The sequence below is a fragment of the Xenopus laevis genome, chromosome 9_10L (assembly GCF_017654675.1).
Source record: "Xenopus laevis strain J_2021 chromosome 9_10L, Xenopus_laevis_v10.1, whole genome shotgun sequence".
Classification (NCBI taxonomy): Eukaryota; Metazoa; Chordata; class Amphibia; order Anura; family Pipidae; genus Xenopus; species Xenopus laevis.
The window spans coordinates 137763280-137788486 of record NC_054387.1 but is presented as its reverse complement, the minus strand read 5'-3'; the positions used below and the strand labels follow the sequence as shown (position 1 = coordinate 137788486).

General features: G+C 44.9%; 1 protein-coding gene across 5 annotated transcripts; it reads right to left on the bottom strand.

Annotated features, from left to right (window-relative positions):
• wdr24.L (WD repeat domain 24 L homeolog) lies at window positions 1-23496 on the bottom strand. Of its 5 annotated transcripts, XM_041575515.1 has the most exons (11): window positions 23405-23496; window positions 23150-23306; window positions 13468-14159; window positions 11980-12157; window positions 6894-7563; window positions 5688-5803; window positions 5493-5608; window positions 4568-4672; window positions 2942-3279; window positions 1305-1489; window positions 306-949 (listed from the first exon to the last, which is right to left on the bottom strand). In XM_041575515.1, the coding sequence occupies exons 3-11, from the start codon at window positions 13931-13933 to the stop codon at window positions 781-783; spliced, it is 2343 nt and encodes a 780-aa protein (XP_041431449.1). In that variant the 5' UTR covers window positions 13934-14159; window positions 23150-23306; window positions 23405-23496; the 3' UTR covers window positions 306-780.
• Between the last annotated feature and the right edge of the window lie 1711 nt (window positions 23497-25207).

Here is a 25207-nt window from a genome sequence, read left to right as displayed (position 1 = left end):
TTTTCATGTTTAATTTTATTATACAGGTTTTTAACCAGTGAAATGGAGCTTAAAGGGGTGCTACACATGTACATTACAGAATCGCCTGCTATTTTTAGAGATTTAGAGTTATTTGCCTTTGTCTTCTAACACTTTCCAGCTTTAAAATGAGTCTCACTGGCCCCACTAGTGAAAACCTATTGTTCTGAGAGGCTAAAATGTTAGTTTTTATTACATACCTTTCTATGCCGGCCCTCTCCTATTCCCCTCTTGTTCAAACCACTGCCTGGTCGCTATGGTAAATAAGACAGAAATTGGATTTCATGTTTAATTTGAAAAGGACTTTTATTATACAGATTTTTATGTTTGGGTGACAGGTCCCCTTTAATCCTGCACTGGTCACAAGACTTCATCGGAGCTCCCTGTAAGTAACATTTATTTATCAGTTTAACAGGATAGAATGTTCCCCAGTATAAGCGCAGGCATTGTGGCCTGTAAGATTACCTGTATTATTCCCTTACTGTGTAATTATGTCTCAGCCTGGGACCTGCCCAACTGGAAACACTTCTCTTGGAGCCTTGGATTCCAATACACAGCAGCTGTAACAGTAGTAGAAGCAAGTCTAGAGGAAGCCAGAGCTTTCACCTGCTGGAGATGAGTGAGAAGACCCCTCTGCACAAAAAGCGAAGGTTCCTGGAGCTCACGATGAATACTATGTAGAAAGTGCACAAACATGGGCAGCCGAGTGAAGATCTCCATTGGCTCATAGGGGCAGTGTGTGTCCAGTCACATCCACAGGGATTAACTGTATTCACACACATGTCCACATCCAGCGGGGCAGTAGCAATTGTTCTGCATCCAGTTCATGATGTGCTGCAGGTGCCCCCCATGACAGCAGCCCTGACACCAAACAAACAGTCCCTTCACCACATGGTGGCACACGGCACACATACTGGCACACTGACGGCACCTACAGGAGAGAGAGGGAACAGCAAAACAAAAATATAAATGATATATATACCCAGCTTTCCTAATTCTAATAATGAATTCTTCCTCCCCGGGCCTATTCTCAATGTGCAAAGAAACGACACAAGACACGAGAGAATCCCTGCTCTGAAAAGATTCAACCCACGCCCCCAAACAGCCGGGGAAGAACCCCTCTCCCATCTGTACAAAAAACAGCACTGCCCTCAAAACAGTGAAGGAAGCAAAAGTAGCGACTGCACTGGGAGAAATCCATTGCACATCCCCAGCCTCTCCCTCCTGAACACTCAGGACATTGCTAGAGAGCAAGCGCCCCGATTATTCCTGCACCCCAAACTCACCTATCACAAATCCATCCCTTGTTGCTCATTGGCCGCTTGCAGTTGCTGCAGTTGACATGCAGGGTGGTGGAGGCCTGGTTGAGACAGTTGATGGAGCTGCACGTGCTCAGCTTAATCACTTGGTTGGAGACATTCCACAGTTTAAATCGCTGAAGGAGGTCAATGTAAGAAGTGAACCAGTGCTCCTGGGGAGAATAAAATATCACTCAGGAATGAGCACAAATACCTTTGTGTTAGTGTGGGTACTAAACACCCCAGGAGTTGTGCCCCATTATAACAACAAGGAATTAACCAATGACATCACAGACACTGGCTTATTATTATTGTGGGAAACATTGGTATCATGAAATTATCTATAAATTGAATTCCCAACAACACAACATGTTTTTAATACTTCCCACCCCAAGTCAAGCCTTAATTAGGTTATCTACTGCATTGTCATCAATAGGTTCATGTGATATTAAAAAACAATGGTCTGCAGACACCCACAATTGGCATCACCCTATAGCACAGCTCCATCATAATGGTCCTACCAGTAAATCCTTCAGTCCCAGGCTCACACTATCAGTTCTGGCATCTGGGGTTACGCTCAGACACCACTGGAGGCAAGAGAATATATTTAAAGCCTCTAGCTCTTGTTGGAGCACAGCAAAGCATATGGCAAAACCAACACAACTACATATGAGCCAAGAAACAGTTAACACAAGAAGTGTATAAATACACTGGTAAATGCATTCAAAATGGAAACCCTTGAGAACGACTCCACTGTGAAAAAGAAGCAGGAGCGATCCTGGGGCAGCCACGATGCACCCCCCCCTCTGTGCTTGAAAGTTTAGTGCTGGAGCGGGTCAAAGGGGGGCTGCATCGCCAGCACAATGAGCACCATAGCACTCTTTGCACTAGAGGAGCCAAATTTACGGTTTAAAAAAACGAAGATTCAGCTCTTAAAGTTCCAGGAGGTGGCTTTTTGCCGTCCTTTGTAATTAGCCGCTCACAGCTGCTGGAGGTAAGGTTCTCACCTCGTCTTATGGCAGGAGTGGCCCTTAAAAAAGGAACTTCATGTACCGACAGTAGGAAAATCCTTGTTAATCAGGGCCTCCCATCCTCTCAGGACAGAAGTCAAAGGGAGGGATACAATGAGTTTAAGTAGGAATTACTTCTTACAGCGCCTGCCTCCCAAATGCAGCCTCAGCTAAAGCCGAGTATCAATCCTGGAGAACTTTGCAAAGGCCTGTGCTGAAAACCAAGCAGCCAGTTTGCAGATGTGTTTTAATGTGACCCTATTCAGGTGCTTGTGTCTCTTCTCAACCAGAGCGTGAAATAGTTCTTCTCCAGGACCTGCTGCTGCTTGGTGCAGACATTTAGGGCTCTATCCAATATGTGAAGACAATTTTCTGCATGTGTATTGGAACAACATACAGGAGCTCACCTCATTATACCGACAAGATGCTAAATAATAATATAGCAGAAAACAGGGGCGTAATTATAGAGGAAGCAGACCCTGACGTATAGGGGCCCCATGAGGTCCTGATTAATATACAATTTCAATAAATATTGGTAAAACTGGTCAACCTGGGGCCTGAAAAATAATCTGCTGTGGGGCCCAGTAATATGTAGTTACGCCCTTTGTTTGATACCTGGGTCTGCTCGTCTATTTCTTTGCGGATTCTGTCTCCCAGCACAATAAGGACTGAGGCAGCCATTTGTACATCTCCTTGCTCAGCATAGAAGCACAACATGTCCCGAACTGTGGGACTGAAGAAGTCAGATGGGAGCCGGTTCTCATACAGGGCATGAGAGATAGAGATAAGAGAAAATGATTCCACAGGAGTAAGGGACACGGTTTCTGCCTCGTTGCCGCTCACGTGTGGGGAGTCTGCTTTCTCCTGCAGATGATCCAGAGCAGAGGGGTTGTCCATAATCTCATGACGTAGAGGGAAGCCCTCCTGAGGAAGGACATACTCCTGCTCCTCAGCTAAATGAAGAAAAGAAATGCAACAGCATCATTGGCTTCACATTCTATGAACATTACTCTTGGGGACAACAGAGACAACAAAACCAGCTCACTGCACATCAAGTCATTATAATCAACACATTATATACAGTATATTAGGTTTAGTTGCACCTCATGGAAACCTTTGGTATATACAAGGTAGTCAGCACAGCCTCCTGGCTTTTTCTTTCTTGTGGTGTAAGTTATCCAGTGGCCACTTTTCCACGGGTATACACTTAGTAGTACAAGACGAAACAGCACCACCTTCTTTTTAGAAATTAAAACGCCTTTATTGGAACCCTTTAGGGCATTACAGCAACGTTTCGGGTCACACCTGACACCAGCTTGACAAAGGGTCAGGTGTGACCCGAAACGTTGCTGTAATGCCCTAAAGGGTTCCAATAAAGGCGTTTTAATTTCTAAAAAGAAGGTGGTGCTGTTTCGTCTTGTACTACCTCATGGAAACCTTAACAATAACTGGTCCCACCCCAATCCACACTCCTATTCTGTATACTGAGTAATAACTGCCCCCTCCAAAATAAATAAAGAACATTATTTGGCTCCATCTCACTGAGGGTAACTGGCTCCACCTTAGTGAACACTGAGAGATACTTGGCTCCATCTCCAGTGAAACCTCAATTTCACATCCCCTGATTTTAAGTTTCCCCTCATTTTACACGTTTTTTTTTTATATTATGCATAATATACATTTCCCTGGTTTACCGTTTTCCTGTATTTTACACCATTTTTTCTGGTCCCAAGAAAAACATAAAATGGAGGTTCTACTGTAAAGCAGACTCAGTTGTGAATTTATTTAGAGTTTGATCCCAGCTCTTCCAACTATCATCCAGTTTTCCATGAAAATAGCATGAAGGCTCAGACATTGGGGAATATTTAGCATAAATAAGGCAGCTGCAGGCAACAAATGGGTTTCCCGAATGTTCCAGAATTATTCAGCAGAACTGTGACCCTTTTCATAGAGCTAGAAGAGCCTTCAGTTGCAAATCCCATGACTGCCCAGAGAGTCAGTGTGAATTATCTGTTGGGGGACACCCCACCCCAAAGAGCCAGAATACCCCTGTCCTAGAGAACCAGTCCCTCCTATTTGTAAAAGGAAACCCAATGTACCCCTATATATGAGAGGAGACCACTCCCCACACAGCCGCAGTACCGATCAACGTTGCAGAAAGTCTGGCGACTCAGACACAGATAGCTTGGCCCACGCAGCTGAGTAATTATTCCCTAATACAAGTGAGAAAATGTAACGTACTGTGGGGCTGTTCCTGGTCCATCATATACAGTTCATCTTCATCTCCTTCCACATCCCCAAGCAGGTAATCAGCAGGAACATCACTGCCTTCAGTCTCTTCATTTTCTGCCCAAGTGGAAAGAACAGTTATCGACCACTGGATTAGAATCTGCATCACTGGATCTGATCTATTCATCAGGTGTGACACCCCATGCACTGACCCCCCTGAGAACAGCTAGTCCTTTAGTAACTAACAGTAGTCACATCATTATGTTAGCAACTAGCCAATCAGACACAGGGAATGAGCAGCTGTAGCACCGGATCCTGTTACTAAGCAGCCATCCAGTGGGAGCATTATGTTAGTCCAGCCAAGTCCGGCTATTGCTATTGCAGTTCTGGTGCAGCCGGCACACGAGTGGTCTGTGTCACTGCCGCATGGTGGAGTCAAGGTTAAGCCACTGGCTGACATCAACGTACAGCAATCCAAGCAAAATTGAAATATATATATATATATATATATAATCAAAATTTGGAATAAAGCATTCCTGGGCCAGCACTTCCCTTAGTAAAACAAGTGTCTTTTTATTTCATTTCACACATCACAGTGCTCCAACGTTTCTGTCCCTCTTGGGACCTTTCTCAATATATATTATAATATGAAAAATGACACTTTTGGTAAGCCGTGTAAAATTGTCATGTTTCATCAGTAATTTCAAGTAGGTTTAAATAGTATGTTTAAATGAAAAATTGCAAAAAATGACCTTGTTTCAGCTACACCAACCCTAACCTATAGCAGAAAATGTGGGCAGGTAAGACAGAAGTGCTACCAGAGCTGCCCAGCTCCCAGCCTTACCCACCATGTTCACTAGCACAGATGCACACTGTTGTAGTTCAATAAGGCTGGGCTGATAATCACCAGATTGAAAAGAAAGAGCCTAAATCTTACCATCATTATTAATGGCTGCGGGATCCATCAGAATGCTATCGGCTCGGCTGTCTCCCTTACTGTGCTCCAGCCGAGACTCACCGACTATCCCAGACGGCAGCTCCTTCAGGTTGAAACTGTAACAAAAACTGTTGGTCATGAAGAGAGGGAAATGGTACATGTAGTGGTACATTGGGGCAGTATACAGTTGCCTACCTGTTCAGCAAAGGTAAAGAAGTGCCACTTTTGCCCAAGCTATGGTTTGGATTGGCAGGAGGAACAGTGCCTGGACTGCAGTAAATAATTCTCAACATTGTCCATGTCTGAGCAACCTTGAAAATAAACACATTAACAGTCAATTGCCTCACAGGAATAAAGTGGTTCCACTAAAAGGGCAAGTAAATAAAAGCTCATTCCATTCTTCTCGTTCTCCTACAGATCTTGCCTTCCACTTTTTGCTCCCAACTCTTCCATGGTTATCAGTTCTAGATCCCTTCCTTAGATCTCTGCCACAACACAATTGCTTCATCTTTTCCCTTGAACCCTTAAACTCCATTTCTTCTCCATCTCTTCTTGTAAGTCAGAGGTGGAGTCAGAGGTGGAGTCAGGGGAAGCCGGGTCATACAGGCACAGTCTCAGGCCCCAAGTACTTGTCCTACTCTTCCACTATTGCCTCAATTCTCACTGTGTCCTTCTCTTCCCTGCAACCTGATCCCCAATTTCACTTGTCTCTTCCCACAGAGCATAATTTTCAATTGCATCAAAGCCTCACTGCCCATTATACCCACCACTTCACCCAACAGCTCAAACATCATCAACCTTCCCAACTCTTCTACTACAGTCGTATTTCCAATTCACATAAATCTTCCCTAACAGCCTCAGTCCCATTTACACTTCTCTATTCTGCTATTCTATCATCCCATTTCACAAATCTCTTCCTCAAACTCCATTTTATACTTCCCTTTGATGATAGCACCAATTTCATGTACATGTTCCTTTAGACTAATTCATTAATTCAACTTTTACCCAACTCATCATTTACACAAACTTTCCTCCCCTACAGCTTCATCCCCAGTTTCAAAATATCGTCTCTTACAGTCCCACTCCCGTTTAAAATATCATACCCCCTACAACCACATCTTTATTTCACCTTTCTCCCCATAAATCCTCATCCACAACTTCAACCAGCTCTTCTCGGTCTCCATCATGTTACATCCCTAACTCATTTCACTTCTTTCTTTACAGTCTTATCCCCCATTTCACACGCGTCACCCTACAGCTCAACCCCTTCTAATGCCATAACCTTTGAAAATGCTTCCTAAAGTATCTCTCCCCACTTAACCCATCTTCTAACTTCACATTTATTACTCATGCCATGATATAATTCAAGCCTATTCAAATGTAACAAATCCCAAAACGTACCTGCCACCTGTTAAGATCCCTGGCCACATTGGCATTGTGGTCACACAGCTCTGCAAGAGGGCGTCCAGCCAAAGCGTACCTTTCTGCAGTGGCTACAAACCATCCCATATCACCACCCCCAGCTTCAAAGACGCTCAGACCGCTAGAGATGTTTTCAAATTGTTCTGTAGGGTCTGGCCTCCTCAAGAAAAAGATTGGATGACGTCGGTCATAAGGCTTTCTGTTGGAGTCATGTGATGATGATGAGGATATCAGACTTTCCTTAGCGGCAAAGGCCAGATCTCCAAAGAGACCATAGCAAAGACCCTCTGGATTCGCACGGTCTATAGGTCTTCGTGCGTCTCTAAATATGTGCTGGTATAAGGTACTGTCTTTTGAGCCGGAGAGCAAAAAGGATGGGTCATGCATGTGACGCCATATGATTCCTGTAGTCACATCCTTGTGTTCCTCAAAAGTCGCAAAGGGTATGAATGGCCGACGCACATCCCACACATATATGTTATGGTCCACCATCATAGAGCAGGTACCAATGTGATACTTTCTCTCAGGTCTCCACTTAACTCGTGCAACTGAAGCAATTGTCTGCACACAGTAAATTTCTTTTGCACGATTTGTGTTCATATCCCAAACTTTTACCATCTTGTCCCGGCCCCCGGTAGCCAGCCAACCTCTGGAGATAGGGAAAAAGCAAAAGTACGTTAAAAAGTACTACTAGTTAACTAATTAATTCTGGTTTAGTAGTGCATCCCACCATCCATGATAACCCAAAAATTACCTGGATAGCCGCAAAAAAAAATAGAGAATCCTCAGTAAGTACTACCTGTGGTGCCACCATGATTAATCTACGTCTGCTGTGGGCTCACAACGTACGAAACCCAACTTTAAACAGCAGTCACAGTTATTTTTATGATCCAAAAAATATTCCCAAAATATTCTTTGTGAATTAAGTGCTTAGAATGGCCCTCCAACCAGTGATCACCCAGTGCTTAGAATGGACCTCCGACCAGTGCTAATCCTGCGCTTAGAATAGCCCTCCGACCAGTGATCACCCTGCGCTTAGAATAGCCCTCCAACCAGTGATCACGCTGTGCTTAGAATAGCCCTCCGACCAGTGATCACCCTGCGCTTAGAATAGCCCTCCAACCAGTGATCACCCTGTGCTTAGAATAGCCCTCCAACCAGTGATCACCCTGTGCTTAGAATGGACCTCCGACCAGTGATCACCCTGCGCTTAGAATGGACCTCCGACCAGTGATCACCCTGTGCTTAGAATAGCCCTCCAACCAGTGATCACCCTGTGCTTAGAATGGACCTCCAACCAGTGATCACCCTGTGCTTAGAATGGACCTCCGACCAGTGATCACCCTGCGCTTAGAATAGCCCTCCAACCAGTGATCACCCTGTGCTTAGAATAGCCCTCCAACCAGTGATCACCCTGTGCTTAGAGTGGCCCTCCAACCAGTGATCACCCTGTGCTTAGAGTGGCCCTCCAACCAGTGATCACCCTGTGCTTAGAGTGGCCCTCCGACCAGTGATCACCCTGTGCTTAGAATAGCCCTCCAACCAGTGATCACCCTGTGCTTAGAATAGCCCTCCAACCAGTGATCACCCTGTGCTTAGAGTGGCCCTCCAACCAGTGATCACCCTGTGCTTAGAATGGACCTCCGAACAGTGATCACCCTGTGCTTAGAATAGCCCTCCGACCAGTGATCACCCTGTGCTTAGAATAGCCCTCCAACCAGTGATCACCCTGTGCTTAGAATGGACCTCCGACCAGTGATCACCCTGCGCTTAGAATAGCCCTCCAACCAGTGATCACCCTGTGCTTAGAATAGCCCTCCAACCAGTGATCACCCTGTGCTTAGAGTGGCCCTCCAACCAGTGATCACCCTGTGCTTAGAGTGGCCCTCCAACCAGTGATCACCCTGTGCTTAGAATGGACCTCCGACCAGTGATCACCCTGTGCTTAGAATAGCCCTCCAACCAGTGATCACCCTGTGCTTAGAGTGGCCCTCCAACCAGTGATCACCCTGTGCTTAGAATGGACCTCCGACCAGTGATCACCCTGCGCTTAGAATAGCCCTCCAACCAGTGATCACCCTGTGCTTAGAGTGGCCCTCCAACCAGTGATCACCCTGTGCTTAGAGTGGCCCTCCAACCAGTGATCACCCTGTGCTTAGAATAGCCCTCCAACCAGTGATCACCCTGTGCTTAGAGTGGCCCTCCAACCAGTGATCACCCTGTGCTTAGAATGGACCTCCGACCAGTGATCACCCTGTGCTTAGAATAGCCCTCCAATCAGTGATCACCCTGTGCTTAGAGTGGCCCTCCGACCAGTGATCACCCTGTGCTTAGAATAGCCCTCCAACCAGTGATCACCCTGTGCTTAGAGTGGCCCTCCGACCAGTGATCACCCTGTGCTTAGAGTGGCCCTCCAACCAGTGATCACCCTGTGCTTAGAATGGACCTCCGACCAGTGATCACCCTGTGCTTAGAGTGGCCCTCCGACCAGTGATCACCCTGTGCTTAGAATGGACCTCCGACCAGTGATCACCCTGTGCTTAGAGTGGCCCTCCAACCAGTGATCACCCTGTGCTTAGAATGGACCTCCGACCAGTGATCACCCTGTGCTTAGAATAGCCCTCCGACCAGTGATCACCCTGTGCTTAGAATAGCCCTCCAACCAGTGATCACCCTGTGCTTAGAATGGACCTCCGACCAGTGATCACCCTGCGCTTAGAATAGCCCTCCAACCAGTGATCACCCTGTGCTTAGAATAGCCCTCCAACCAGTGATCACCCTGTGCTTAGAGTGGCCCTCCAACCAGTGATCACCCTGTGCTTAGAATGGACCTCCGACCAGTGATCACCCTGTGCTTAGAATAGTCCTCCAACCAGTGATCACCCTGTGCTTAGAGTGGCCCTCCAACCAGTGATCACCCTGTGCTTAGAGTGGCCCTCCAACCAGTGATCACCCTGTGCTTAGAATGGACCTCCGACCAGTGATCACCCTGTGCTTAGAATAGTCCTCCAACCAGTGATCACCCTGTGCTTAGAGTGGCCCTCCAACCAGTGATCACCCTGTGCTTAGAATGGACCTCCGACCAGTGATCACCCTGTGCTTAGAGTGGCCCTCCAACCAGTGATCACCCTGTGCTTAGAGTGGCCCTCCAACCAGTGATCACCCTGTGCTTAGAGTGGCCCTCCAACCAGTGATCACCCTGTGCTTAGAATAGCCCTCCAACCAGTGATCACCCTGTGCTTAGAGTGGCCCTCCAACCAGTGATCACCCTGTGCTTAGAATGGACCTCCGACCAGTGATCACCCTGTGCTTAGAATAGCCCTCCAATCAGTGATCACCCTGTGCTTAGAGTGGCCCTCCGACCAGTGATCACCCTGTGCTTAGAATAGCCCTCCAACCAGTGATCACCCTGTGCTTAGAGTGGCCCTCCGACCAGTGATCACCCTGTGCTTAGAGTGGCCCTCCAACCAGTGATCACCCTGTGCTTAGAATGGACCTCCGACCAGTGATCACCCTGTGCTTAGAGTGGCCCTCCGACCAGTGATCACCCTGTGCTTAGAATGGACCTCCGACCAGTGATCACCCTGTGCTTAGAGTGGCCCTCCAACCAGTGATCACCCTGTGCTTAGAATGGACCTCCGACCAGTGATCACCCTGTGCTTAGAATAGCCCTCCGACCAGTGATCACCCTGTGCTTAGAATAGCCCTCCAACCAGTGATCACCCTGTGCTTAGAATGGACCTCCGACCAGTGATCACCCTGCGCTTAGAATAGCCCTCCAACCAGTGATCACCCTGTGCTTAGAATAGCCCTCCAACCAGTGATCACCCTGTGCTTAGAGTGGCCCTCCAACCAGTGATCACCCTGTGCTTAGAGTGGCCCTCCAACCAGTGATCACCCTGTGCTTAGAATGGACCTCCGACCAGTGATCACCCTGTGCTTAGAATAGTCCTCCAACCAGTGATCACCCTGTGCTTAGAGTGGCCCTCCAACCAGTGATCACCCTGTGCTTAGAATGGACCTCCGACCAGTGATCACCCTGTGCTTAGAGTGGCCCTCCAACCAGTGATCACCCTGTGCTTAGAGTGGCCCTCCAACCAGTGATCACCCTGTGCTTAGAGTGGCCCTCCAACCAGTGATCACCCTGTGCTTAGAATAGCCCTCCAACCAGTGATCACCCTGTGCTTAGAATGGACCTCCGACCAGTGATCACCCTGCGCTTAGAATAGCCCTCCAACCAGTGATCACCCTGTGCTTAGAATAGCCCTCCAACCAGTGATCACCCTGTGCTTAGAGTGGCCCTCCAACCAGTGATCACCCTGTGCTTAGAATGGACCTCCGACCAGTGATCACCCTGTGCTTAGAATAGTCCTCCAACCAGTGATCACCCTGTGCTTAGAGTGGCCCTCCAACCAGTGATCACCCTGTGCTTAGAGTGGCCCTCCAACCAGTGATCACCCTGTGCTTAGAATGGACCTCCGACCAGTGATCACCCTGTGCTTAGAATAGTCCTCCAACCAGTGATCACCCTGTGCTTAGAGTGGCCCTCCAACCAGTGATCACCCTGTGCTTAGAATAGCCCTCCGACCAGTGATCACCCTGTGCTTAGAGTGGCCCTCCAACCAGTGATCACCCTGTGCTTAGAATGGACCTCCGACCAGTGATCACCCTGTGCTTAGAGTGGCCCTCCAACCAGTGATCACCCTGTGCTTAGAGTGGCCCTCCAACCAGTGATCACCCTGTGCTTAGAGTGGCCCTCCAACCAGTGATTACCCTGTGCTTAGAATAGCCCTCCGACCAGTGATCACCCATCAGCAATTACCATACACCCAGCAGTCCCACCAGTAACAACTACACTCATTAATATCAAACCCACCTGCAGTGATCTCTGCATACTACAATCACTCTGATCTGTGATTACAGAATATACAGAATGTAACTTCCAGCACAGACTAGTGTATACATGGAACGGCCCTCCCACTAGTGCATTAATGATTATGACATGTATTAAATGATTAGGGGGCACCTAACCCTAATATACTGCTGCACAGCTACGGGTACTTGCCTATCCTCAGGATGCCAGTCGCAGCAGAAAACTGGCCCATTGTGGGCAGTGAACATGCGCTCACAGCGATCCGGCCTGCGAATGTCCCACAGCTGAACATTTCCATTCTCAAAGGTGGCTGCAAAGGTAAAGTAGTCCCGAATGCTGAACTGCACATCCCTAACACTTTCTGATTGACCTGCAAATGAGAAGAAGAAATGAGAATATTATCTCTATACAGATGCCAATAGGAATACACTGCCCACAAATCTGAGCTGCAATACAAACCAATAGCAAAGGAGAGACATGAGAATGTCATTATATAAATACACTGGACTTGCTGCTGTTTAATACATGATTTCAATAAGAATAATGGTATTATAATATATATTATAAAACTTCATGTTAGAAGCCAAATTGGGTTAAATGAGAATGAAATGAATGTTGTATTCATCATATAGGCACCAGTCTGGCCCCCAATACGTCCCCCTTCACATTGAAATAAAGCAGAACAAGGCTGTTTAAAGGGGTTGTTAACCTTTGCTTTAACTATTAATATGATGTAGAGAGTGATATTCTGAGACAATTTGCAGTTGGTTTATTTTTTTTATTATTTGTGTTTTTTGAGTTATTTAGCTTTTTATTCAGCAGCTCCCCATTTTGCAGTTTCAGCAGTCTGGTTGCTAGGGTCCAAACTGACCTAGCAACCATGCACTGATTTGAATAGGAGACTGGAATATGAATAGGAAGATGAGCAATAAAACACTTTACAGATCATTTGTTTTTAGATGGGGTCAGTGAACCCCATTTGAAAGCTGGAAAGCGTCAGAAGGAAAAAAGCAAATAATTAAAAGGGTGAAGCACCCCTTGAAAAGTAAAGCTACAATTGAAAGTCTATAAAATCCATGTGCAACATCATTGATTTAGAGCACAAGATCCGAGCTCCTTGCAGCAGTAATTCACCATTACAGTAAGTTTTAGTAAGATGGAAACAGGGATATTGCAATACAAGTTTCAGTTGGGCTACATTTTCTTTTTTGTTTTCTTGAATTCTTTTTTTATTCAGCTGCTCTCCAGTTTGGAATTTCAGCTGGTTGCTAGGGTCTAATTTATAGCACATTGCCTGAACGGATAGGTAAATAAGGGAAAAAGGTAGAAGAAGATGACAAATCATTTAAAAACTATGAAAAAAAATGTAATGAAAAGCTGCTAAGAACAGGACTTTGACGTACTACCCCTTTAACCAGATACGATACACCCCCAGCAGGGCCTTTGCTCTCAGTTATCCAATGGATTAGTGGAAAGCTGACGGATTTCTAATATTCAAATAGAGTTTCTGGTTATGGAGTTACAGAACAATCTCTATGTGCGATCAGCACCAGTGAATTAATGTTTGGGGAGGCTACAGACAAAAGGCATTTTATAGGAAAACCTTGAATTCTATATGAATATATAGCAGCGGATCTGTTGTTGGGGGAGGCTAAGCCACCAAACAGTGTTCATATTCACCTGAGAAGGTGCTGACAGAATCCTTTTTGCGCAGGTCAAAGCACTTCATGTATCCGTCCTGTGAGCCGCTCAGCAGCATGTACACCTCGGTGGGATGGAAACAGACCTTGTTGACTGTCCGTTTGTGCTCAGTAAATAGTTGGTCCTGCTTATTACGCGATGGCTTCCCCAGATTCCATGTCACCACCACACCATTGGTGGCAGCAGTGGCCAACAAATTGTCATCCATTTGGTGCCAGACAACATCGGCACAACTAAAGTTAAGAGAAGGCTTACGGCCCACCCTGAGATTGAGTTTTTCCACAAAGTGATCTTCTTCCATAGAATAGATCTTAAATATGTTGCGGCCAGCAACCACCACTTGGGCAGCATCTCTGCACACGCTTATAGCATTGGCAGGGGCATCCAGGTGACAAAACATAGTGCGGCCTGTTAGGGCTGTGGTAACACGGGCCATTCTCTCCATTAAGGTTGCCACCTTATCCTCTCCCTTTTAGATGCCACAAATAGTCTCCAGAGATGGACGTCTACAGATCACAACCATGGTGCTTCATGGTGCTGGAGAACACAGCTAATTCCCCTCATGCACAAAAGATTTGGCGCAAACTGATTTAGCATTGGATCTCCTTCTTGGGGGATTCTCTGGTCAATTGTTCATTTACGGGGCCAGGCACTTGAAATCTCTGATGGACCTGCAATTAAGGAAATACATAATTACAGGCTAATACCATGCCCTGGTTACAGAAACCTCTCCCCCATCATAATGAGACCTACCATGCACTGATTACAGATAATGAAAGATACTATACTTTTCCTTTCCTGAACTGGAACATCAAGGGGCAGTTAATCCCCATCCTGTGAACGGGACAGGAAATATTCAATAAGAAAATTAATTCAACCCCCGGCCGCCATTTTCAACCTACTACAGTCTCCCGTAGCAGCCCTATGCCATGTTCCAGACCAGGAAAAAAACGGTAAGATAGGATTTTCCGCTTGCCTGTTTCTTCCATGCGGCAGTGGGGAACAATGGGATGTACAGACACCAAGTTAGGACTATAATTCTTTTTCTTAATACTTAAAGCAGCTTGCAAAACTGAAGCTTCAAAGGAAGAAGAATTTTAGAGAAACCATCAAATTTCACAAATATGTGCAACGACGAGCAAACTGCTGCTCTGCTGATATCCTGATGATGCCTGGAAAAGAAAGCCCACGAAGCAGCCCTGGTAGAATCAGCCTTAATTTCAGAGGGTAATTCATTTGTGGAGATAAGCAAAGTAATTAAATTGCTTAATGCAACAAGCTGTTGTACTCTTGGAAAGCTCTTAAACCTCCAGGAATGAGCAAAGGGACGTTAACCTTCCTAATCTGATAAATCTTCAGTATCTGACGACATCTAAGGCGTATCACCTAACCTCCTGATCTGAAATGTGAAAAAAAGGCTAATATCTTGGGACATGTGGAAGACAGACAAGACCTTAGGCAAGAACATGTCTGCAGTTTTAAGAACTACTTTATGCTTCAACAGACAAGGCTGAAGCTCACTCAATCTTCTAGCCAAAGAAATATCTAACATGAAACATATCTTCAGATTAAGTTTGAGAGAAGCATTCTCCAGAGGCTCAAAGGAGGTTGAAGAGAGGTGGTTGAGCAGAAGATTAAGATCCCACGGTGGAACTTGAGGTCTGGCTACTTGTCTCAGACTTCTTAGGGCCTGGAAAAATCTTTGAATCCAAGGCCTCTTAGCAACAGATTTCTGAGAAATGGGAAATTGCAGTAACGTGTCCTTTAAGGGCAGAATTGCTGAGGTTTAGATTCAATACCATCTGCAGAAATCCACCACCTGGGAGGTTTTGGATTAACTCCAACCTCAGAACACCAGGAAGAGAATTTCTCCCAGGCTGAAAAGTACTTCTATATTATAGAGGCTTTGCAGCCAAGAGTGTCACTACTGCTCTTTCGGAGAAATCCAAAGTTAACCTTTTAAGAGCCAAGCCCTGTCTGTCTGGACAGGGATGAATCAGATTGCCCTGAGTTAGAAGATCTTGGCCATTTGGGAAGCCTGAGAGGTTGATTTCTTTGCAAAGATGAACAGTCAAAACCTTTTTGGTTCAATAGAAGCGTTGGTGTTGAGGTGGGTAAGAAAAGACGTGCTTTTAAGGCTTTCAAGTTAGCTGGTACAGCCGAAACATTTATAAGGTACAAGGAGGCCAATAAATCATGCAAAGAAGCTATAAGGCAAGCTAAAATTGCTATAGAAAAGGATATTGCAGCAAGCAGTAAAAAAAATCCCAAATTATTTTTTAAATATGTCAATAGTAAAAAAATGAAGCAGGAAGGGGTGGGACCCTTACTATCAGAGGGGGATCAGCTGGTTGATGAAAACAAAATAAAAGCGCAGATTCTGAACTCGTATTTTTCATCTGTTTACACAAATGAAGAACCAGTAAGTGAAGGTTTCCTTCTTAACACTCCCAATTCTAGTAATACAACTAATGATGCATGGTTCACACAAGAAGAAATTCAAAAGAGACTTGAACAGGTTAAGATTAACAAAGGTCCAGGGCCAGATGGTATTCATCCCAGGGTAATTAGTGAGCTTAGCTCTGTGATTGCCAAACCTCTTTACTTAATTTTTCAGGATTCATTGAGATCTGGTATTGTGCCAAGAGACTGGCGAATTGCTAATGTGGTGCCTCTATTCAAAAAAGGATCCCGTTCTCAGCCTCAAAACTATAGGCCAGTTAGTCTGACGTCAGTATTAGGAAAGCTTTTCGAAGGGTTAATAAAGGATAAGATACTGGACTTCATAGCAAATCATAATACTATGAGTTTGTGCCAGCATGGTTTTATGCGTAATAGATCTTGCCAGACTAACTTAATTTCTTTTTACGAGAATGTAAGTAGAGACCTCGATTCTGGGATGGCAGTGGATGTGATTTACTTAGACTTTGCTAAAGCATTTGATACAGTGCCACACAAAAGGTTACTGGTTAAATTAAGGAATGTTGGCCTGGAACATAGTATTTGTACCTGGATAGCGAACTGGCTAAAAGATAGACTACAAAGAGTGGTGGTAAATGGAACATTTTCTAATTGGACCAGTGTTGTTAGTGGAGTACCGCAGGGCTCTGTACTAGGTCCCTTGCTTTTCAACTTGTTTATTAATGACCTGGAGGTGGGCATTGAAAGTACTGTTTCTATTTTTGCAGATGATACTAAATTGTGCAGAACTATAGGTTCCATGCAGGATGCTGCCACTTTGCAAAGTGATCTGTCTAAACTGGAAAACTGGGCAGCAAACTGGAAAATGAGGTTCAATGTTGATAAATGCAAGGTTATGCACTTTGGCAAAAATAATATAAATGCAAGTTATACACTAAATGGCAATGTGTTGGGAGTTTCCTTAAATGAAAAGGATCTAGGGGTCTTTGTAGATAACACGTTGTCTAATTCTGGGCAGTGTCATTCTGTGGCTACTAAAGCAAATAAAGTTCTGTCTTGCATAAAAAAGGGCATTAACTCAAGGGATGAAAACATAATTATGCCTCTTTATAGGTCCCTGGTAAGGCCTCATCTGGAGTATGCAGTTCAGTTTTGGACTCCAGTCCTTAAGAGGGATATAAATGAGCTGGAGAGAGTGCAGAGACGTGCAACTAAATTGGTTAGAGGGACGGAAGACTTAAATTATGAGGGTAGACTGTCAAGGTTGGGGTTGTTTTCTCTGGAAAAAAGGCGCTTGCGAGGGGACATGATTACACTTTACAAGTACATTAGAGGACATTATAGACAAATGGCAGGGGACCTTTTTACCCATAAAGTGGATCACCGTACCAGAGGCCACCCCTTTAGACTAGAAGAAAAGAACTTTCATTTGAAGCAACGTAGAGGGTTCTTCACAGTCAGGACAGTGAGGTTGTGGAATGCACTGCCGGGTGATGTTGTGATGGCTGATTCAGTTAATGCCTTTAAGAATGGCTTGGATGATTTTTTGGACAGACATAATATTAAAGGCTATTGTGATACTAAACTCTATAGTTAATATAGGTATGGGTATATAGAATTTTAATTAAAAGTAGGGAGGGGTGTGTGTAGGGATGCTGGGTTTTCATTTGGAGGGGTTGAACTTGATGGACTTTGTCTTTTTTCAACCCAATTTAACTATGTAACTAGCTGTCAAAGTCTTCTTGGCCACCAATGAGCCACTAGGACTATCTCTGCCTGATCTTCTTTAAATTTTACTGTGGCTTGAGGGATCTGGGCAATTGAAGGGAAACCTTGTTGAAATTCCATTTGCTGGAGAAAGAATCTGTCTCCTTGGCCTTGTCATTTGGGATCCAAGTACCATAACTCTTTTTATTTTTTCATTATGTCTATAGAGAACAGTTCCCCGTTGCTTCTGAATTATAAGGAAAGCCAATTGATTTAGTTGCCATTCCCCCAGGTGGTAACCCAATTCCATGAGCTTCTTTTTTTTTGCCCAGATGATGATAAAAATGGCCAAAGGTATTTGATCTTGTGCCCCTTGTTTGTTTAGATGCTGGAATGTTACAAGTTGTCTGATTTGATCATAACGACATTGCTCAGGACCTGATGTTGAAAGGCTAAGGGCAACGACACATGGAGCTTCTTGTAGCCAGCGACTTGTTGTGAATACAAAATAGACAATACTGATGAATGTCTCTGCTAAGACACTAGCTGAGTTTTAAGCATTCCCCCCCCCCCATCACACTGAGACCTACCATAGACTTTTACGGGTGGTTTAAATAGACTGTAAGCTTTAAGAATAGCCCCCTGTACCCCACCCACCTTCCCCCAGGCATCTGTCAGTAGCCAAATGTTTCATACACTTTTCTTGTACAGCATAGTGGTGGAAAACATTGATTTTTTTATAACTACTATGAAGCAACAATAAAATATATTTCATTACTTAGATTGTAAGCTCTACGGGGCAGGGACTTGCTGCCTGTATCACCTACTACAAAGCGCTTAAAGGAGACATATATGAAAAACAAGTGTGTGCCAGGGCATTGTACTCTTTTAAATATGGACGTGCTGAAAAAAGTGGTGTTTCTGACGGATTTATTAAACGCTTCAGTCAAAACCCATCTAGTCCCGCCCCTCTGTTCCATTCGCTGCTGCTGCTGCCGCCTCCTTCCCCAGGCTGTGCGGGAGCTGGAGTGACTCAGCGCTGTAGGAACCAATCAGCAGCTAGCAGGACCTGATAGGGAACTGAAGCCTGTGCTAGTGTGAGCGCAGGGCTGTGATTGGCTGTGCCCCTGGGACATGCCCAACTCGTCTGAAATAAGAGCAGATCTGTGGGGAGCTCAATAAGGAGACAATTGTAAAGAGAATATTAATGTTTAGGCCAAAGTAAAAAGCAGCTCCATATATTATTCATTATTGTCCCCATGATCAGGACATTTTCACTTACCCTTTATGTCTCCTTTAATTGCCGTCCATTTATTGGAATATAATATTGTAATTTAGAACAGAGCCGAGTCCCACAAGTGCTACACAAACACTAACCACGCCTCTCTCCCCCCCAGTCCAGTCATGGGCTGCTCCGACCCTCAGGAATCCTCATACAAACGGACTGTACCATCGCCCTGACAGGTAAATACACGCGGCTGAATCCCCCGCGGGCTCTTGTTCTTCCTACACAAGGAATTTGGGGGAATTGTTACATAAGCGAGCTCTACTATAACCCACACCGCCCGCTAGTGGGACATTCCCAGGACACAGTCCTCAATCCCCGCTTAATAGTCCCGCTGCACCGTTACCATTTAATTCACTCACTCCTTCCGGACAGCTGATACATACGTCACTCGCCTCATCTCGCGAGATTGTGAGGTCACAGCACACGGGACTCGACGTGAAACTCCCAGACTGGGCCGCACGGTCCCGCCTTGGAGGCGGGGCGAACTAGACTAGAGAGGCTGTGATTGGCGCTCCCACAAGCGCCTCCCCGCTCAACAGCCGCTCCCACAACATCAGTAACTTTGTCGCGTCGCCTCCTCCTGAGCGTTTCATGTTGTGTGTGGGAGGAGCCAGCGAATGCACTTCCTGGTTAGGCCTGAGAGCCTGTGTCCCAGTGAGACGTGAGAGAATTATGGGCAGAGAGGGATTGAGGGACAGAGAGGAGCTGATTTAGGAGGAGACCAAGTGACTGGAGAAGGAGCAGACTTGTTGGGTCACTAGAGGTCCCAGTGGTTTCTGTCACAACTACAGGCGGTTTTTTCCCTAATTAGGAGCAAATTGTGGGCGAATGGGGCAAGTCTGTGGGTTCCCTGAGGCTTCGGCAGCACAAACGCGTTGGTGTTGGAGGGGTTAAATGTTTCACTCAGAGGTTTCACCCCCAACTGTCGCCCCTAAGTAGTGACGGGCAAATTCCTCCCATTTCGCTTCGCCACAAATTTCGCAAATTTCCCGGGAAATTTGCAAAACTGGAGAAAAATTAGCAAAATGGTGATTTTGACGCTGGCGACAATTCACTAGCGTCAAAGTTGGTGCCAGCGCCCATTAAAGTCAATGGTCAAATGTAATCGGCACCAGCGTCAAAATTGGCTTCAATTTCGCTTCAAATTCACAAATGTATTCACCGCGGAATAAATTCGCCCATCGCTACCCATAAACACTCTCTTAGTTATTTTATGTGGAGATCACGTCCAGAGGTTTTATAGTTTAGGGACAATTATTGGACATTTTAGGAAAATGGTAGAAATGGAGCAAATGAGGGGTTTTTAGGGTTTCTCTTTACTCTTTAATACATTCATCCTGAGCTTCTGGGTCCTACTCACAAGGGCACCCACATATTCCATCTGCTCACTGCAGCTCTCTTATTATTATTGTTATTGTTATTAGTATTATTGTACGTTTAGAAGGAATGTGCTTAAAGGGATACTGTCATGGGAAAAAATGTTTTTTTTTCAAAATGAATCAGTTAATAGCGCTGCTCCAGCAGAATTCTGCACTGAAATCCATTTCTCAAAAGAGCAAACAGATTTTTTTATATTCAACTTTGAAATCTGACATAGGGCTAGACATTTTGTCTGTTTCGCAGCTGCCCCCAGTCATGTGACTTGTGCTCTGATAACCTTCAGTCACTCTTTACTGCTGTACTGCAAGTTGGACTGATATCACCCCCTCCCTTTCCCCCCCCAGCAGCCAAACAACAGAACAATGGGAAGGTAACCAGATAGCAGCTCCCTAACACAAGATAACAGCTGCCTGGTAGATCTAAGAACAACATTCAATAGTAAAATCCAGGTCCCACTGAGACACATTCTGTTACATTGAGAAGGAAAAACAGCAGCCTGCCAGAAAGCATTTCTCTCCTAAAGTGCAGGCACAAGTCACATGACCAGGGGCAGCTGGGAAATTGACAATATGTCTAGCCCCATGTCAGATTTTTAAAGTTGAATATAAAAAAATCTGTTTGCTCTTTTGAGAAATGGATTTCAGTGCAGCATTTAAGTGCCAGCAGAATTTCAAATTTCAGTTGCACGAAATTCCAGACGTTTTTGAAACATTTTTTGCTCTCTCACTTTAGGGGCATTTTCTGTGGGGAAATCTTTAGTTTACCTAGGGAAACAATACATTGTTTTTTGTTTTTTTTTGGAGAAACTGAGCTTTCTAAATCTGCCTGAATTTTCATGTATTTCCACCTCTGCAAAAAGATTTATATCTCTAAATACCAAAACAAAATAAAAATTCCTATTCTCCATAATATATGAATTTATACCAAAAACATATTTCATTTTACGCATGAAAATCCAACTGATTTGGAAAGTCTCATGTCTCGCTAACGTGCCAATATCAGATATGTAGAGTTTTAGGGAGATTTAGGACTTCTGTCCAGGCAGTAAATTAACGAAGTTTGAAAGCACTAAGGCAGAAAATAGCATACTTTAGATTCCAAGGCCAAAAAATCCTGAAACAGTAGGTTTACCCCAGAAAACCATATGTTTTTGAAAAGTACACATTCTGCTGATTCCAAAATGGGTAACTATGTCTCTCTACTCCTAAATAACAAACATCAAAGCTTGTCTGAACGTAGTGTTTTTTTATAAAAATCTATCAAAATTCAGAAAAATCACTTCAAAGATTTTATTTTGCTAGTCCACATATCCCACACTGTATTAGGTACCAAGAAAAAGCACCCTAAATATGATTGCCAGGGGTCCTCCAAACAGTTTGGTGCCCACTGTGCATAGGTTTACCACAGCATGTGGCATTTAGAGGCCCCAAAATGAAGTTAGCGCAAACAAATAGTCCTGTGGGTAACTTCAACTAATGAAAAATCAGCATATTGACTGCATTTATTGTGGGGTAAAAACATCGAAATATATGTTGACCCCCCAAAACCATATATTTTTGGAAAGTACACATTCTACCGAATCTAAAATGGGTACCCATGCCTTTCTGCTCCAAACTACTGAGTCGCAGTGCTTTCCCAAAATTGTCAGTTTTGATGAAATAGCCTCAAAGCTTTCACTTTTACCATCTTATCTCCCTCATAGCATAAGGTACCAAGAAAAAACATTCTTAATATGAATGCCAAGGGCCCACTGAACAGTTTGATGCCCATTGTGCATAGGATCACCACCGCCATTATCTGGTGTTTAGAGACCCCAAAATAAAGTTAGTGAATACAAATTGTCTTGAGGTAATTTGAAAAAAGCAACACATTTACTACAGTTTTTGCGGTGTAAAAACACAAAAAATACACTGACCCCCAAAACCATATCTTTTTGGAAATTCCACATTCAGACGAATCCAAAGTGTTGTATAATACTTATAGAGGGACACACACTCCAAAATCTTGTGGCACAGAATTTTTATTGATTCGTCACTCGTGCATCCAACGTTTCGGCCCTCGTTGGGGCCTTTATCAAGGATAAAGTGCAAGTGATTCAAAAAAAAAAAAATTGAAATCCTCATTTCCTATTACAAAAAAGGCGCCAAAATGACATCATAACATAATCATGTGATAGGTGCATCCATTTTTCAATGAATAGATTAAGTGAAAACATTTTAACAGTGTCACCACTAGGTGTCATCATAATACTTGTAAAAGTCCATATGTTGAATCGATTACTTAATTACTTTCTTAGTTTCCTGAACTGGCAGATACACTTTATCACCATCTGAGGAGAAAAAGTCTTAATAACTATATTGCAACATATTTTTATATTTTTTATGAAAATAGAATTTGCAATAGATACATCATTTCAACCTTAATTCTCTAAGAACCTGCTGTCCATTAAGTCCTTTCAGAGCTACACAATCCAGGGTGTAACGTTGGATACACGAGTGATGAATCAATAAAAATTCTGTGACACAAGATTTTGGAGTGCGGGTCCCTCTATAAGGGCTTTTACTCCTTTTGTACTGAGAACCCCTAATACAACGTTATAATCCTTGACGTGGAGGATATGGATGACGGCAGCCAGAAAATTGCTACCACACAAGGGGAAAATTTCACCAGAGAAGAGGTACAGAGGATCTTATTCTCTGAAACTTATGAGGAAACCTTCAGTAAATTAGGTGCAAAGGAGGCATATTATGAATTACTGTGGTTAAAGAAGAAAGAAATTGAACAGCACCTGCACGGAGTCTCTATCCGATTATTAAAGGGAAAGCAGGATACCGAGAGGCTTCTGCATCACAACAATACACCTACTTTGGGGAGAACCAATCCCGCCTTCTGTAAGCGGTGGTGTCAGATCCTGGACAAGTGCTCCCTGGACTTGATGCTGCTACTGATCGAGGAAGTGGGTCGGGAGCTCAAACTGGTCTGCATCGATCTCTCTTGCTTTGAGACTGCACATCGTGAAGCTCTGCACAATGAGGTAAGGAATCAGATTGGTTGGGGCGACTGAAGGAACAGACCAGCAAGTGGCCTTCAAGAGTGTGTAACGTCTCTGTAATAACTCACCCTGGTGGGGGTCGGTGGGGACCAGGCCCGGACTGGCAATTGGCCTGTTCGGGCATTTTCCCGACGGGCCGCTCTTTATTTAGTGTCAGTGGGCTGCTGCTCCTGATTGATCCAGCGGGCTCTAGGACCGCTCCTCCATCCTTTTTCACACTGTGGCTCTGCCCCTCCCACTCCTCTCTGCTCCGACGCTGCTGCCTCTGCTGGCTGTTTGTATGTCCCAGCACTCTCAGCATGCGCATGGAAGCCGGATGAATAGGAGATACTGCAGCTGCTGGCCTGCCTGCCTGTGCTGAGCCTGCACATAATGCTCCCTGCCTGTGAACACACCACATCAGTTACAGTAACATCAGGTTGGTGTGGATTTCTGTAGAGCAGGCTACAGGCAAAATCACTATGGGGTAGGAAGAGTCAACTGTGCTGAAAGTATCAGGTACTGACTAAATCTGTCTTTTTTAAAAATTTAACCTGGACTGTCTGTTTGTTTTCACTTTTTCACTTCAATTTTTTTTTTTTATAAGAATGAATAAAATAGTAAAAAAAAAGTTTTGTTGTCCAATGTATCCGTGTTACTAGGGTGGGCCCTGCTGGCCCAGACCCAGTCCGTGCACTTCCCCCTTACCTCTCAGACCCTGGTCGCACCGGCAAAAGGTAGGTACACCCGGTGGGGCCCCTGCCAGCCCAGACCCACTCCCTGTACTTACTCCTAACCTCCCGGACCCCAGTCGCGCAAGGAAAAGGTGTGCACACTCACAGAGGTGGTTTCCCGGCAGATTGGACTTAGAGGCTGGGGGGCCCCTCAGTCCAACGCTGCTTGGCCCACTCATGGTTCTTGTGCCGTACAGTGGACAGCCCACTATATTTATCAAGGAATATAAAGGCACAAGGCTGCAGAATCTTAAACATATTTTACAAGGCAGCTCTTTACGCACATATTTTTTTTGCAGTTTTACCCCAATATATGAGTGGATGTGTACAAAAACCATTACAAGTGGGCTGCTTTGATTTTTTTTGCCCGGGCTGCTTTTTACCCCCAGTCCGGCCCTGGTGGGGACGCACGCCATTCCTCTTCTACAGTTCTGGTTCCTATGGGCACACGCGGCGCGCATGCCCCTTCTTAAAGGCGCAGTGACGCCGGTGCATGACGTCAGCGTACATGGTGCCAAATTCAAACCATATTTAAATTAGCTTCAGTGCTGTGTTCTTTGCCCGTTATACGTTTCCTCATTGTGAGTTCCTGGGAGCTAATCTGTATCCTGTTTTGTGATCTGATTCGTGTTTTGACCCCTGCCTGACTTGATTCTGCTGTCTAATGTAATTCTGAACCCTTGCCTGGTAAACCGACTATTCTACTCTCTGTAATCTGACCCGTGTCTGTCTTGACTCTTCTTGATTGATCTCCTGGTTTGACCCTTGCCTGTCTGACTCCGCTTGTACTCTGCCTGCACCGACCTGGCCTGATCTGACTACGCTTTCTGTCTACTCCTTATACCGTGACCTTCTGCCCAAAAGACTTTGCACTACCATTGTGCCCCTTTTCTCGTTCAGAACAACTCGCTTGGCGACTCTCTTAATAAGACCTGGCGGCATCTGATTAGCCGAGGGCTCCTCCCGAGGTGAAAGGTGGCTGTTGAAGGCGGAAGCAAGAGCCAAGAACAGGGTGCTTAGCATTGGTTCTGGATTTAGGGTTGACCGTGACAGTCTCCAAGTCAACCAGGATTACAAGGAAGGCTCCGTGTACCATTGGCAGCAGTGGAGATTGCGAAGGTCACCGGGACAGTCAGCAGCAAGCGGTGCATCTGAAAG

Bases quoted from the DNA above. Each gene is read 5' to 3' on its own strand.
- wdr24.L (XM_041575515.1), bottom strand. From the start codon at position 13,933: ATGGAGAGAATGGCCCGTGTTACCACAGCCCTAACAGGCCGCACTATG. The intron at 5,804-6,893 runs GTACGTTTTGGG...TTTATTTTCAAG, and splicing joins GGGATCTTAACAGGTGGCAG to GTTGCTCAGACATGGACAAT. The intron at 3,280-4,567 runs GTACGTTACATT...TTCTTCATTTAG, and splicing joins GGACCAGGAACAGCCCCACA to CTGAGGAGCAGGAGTATGTC.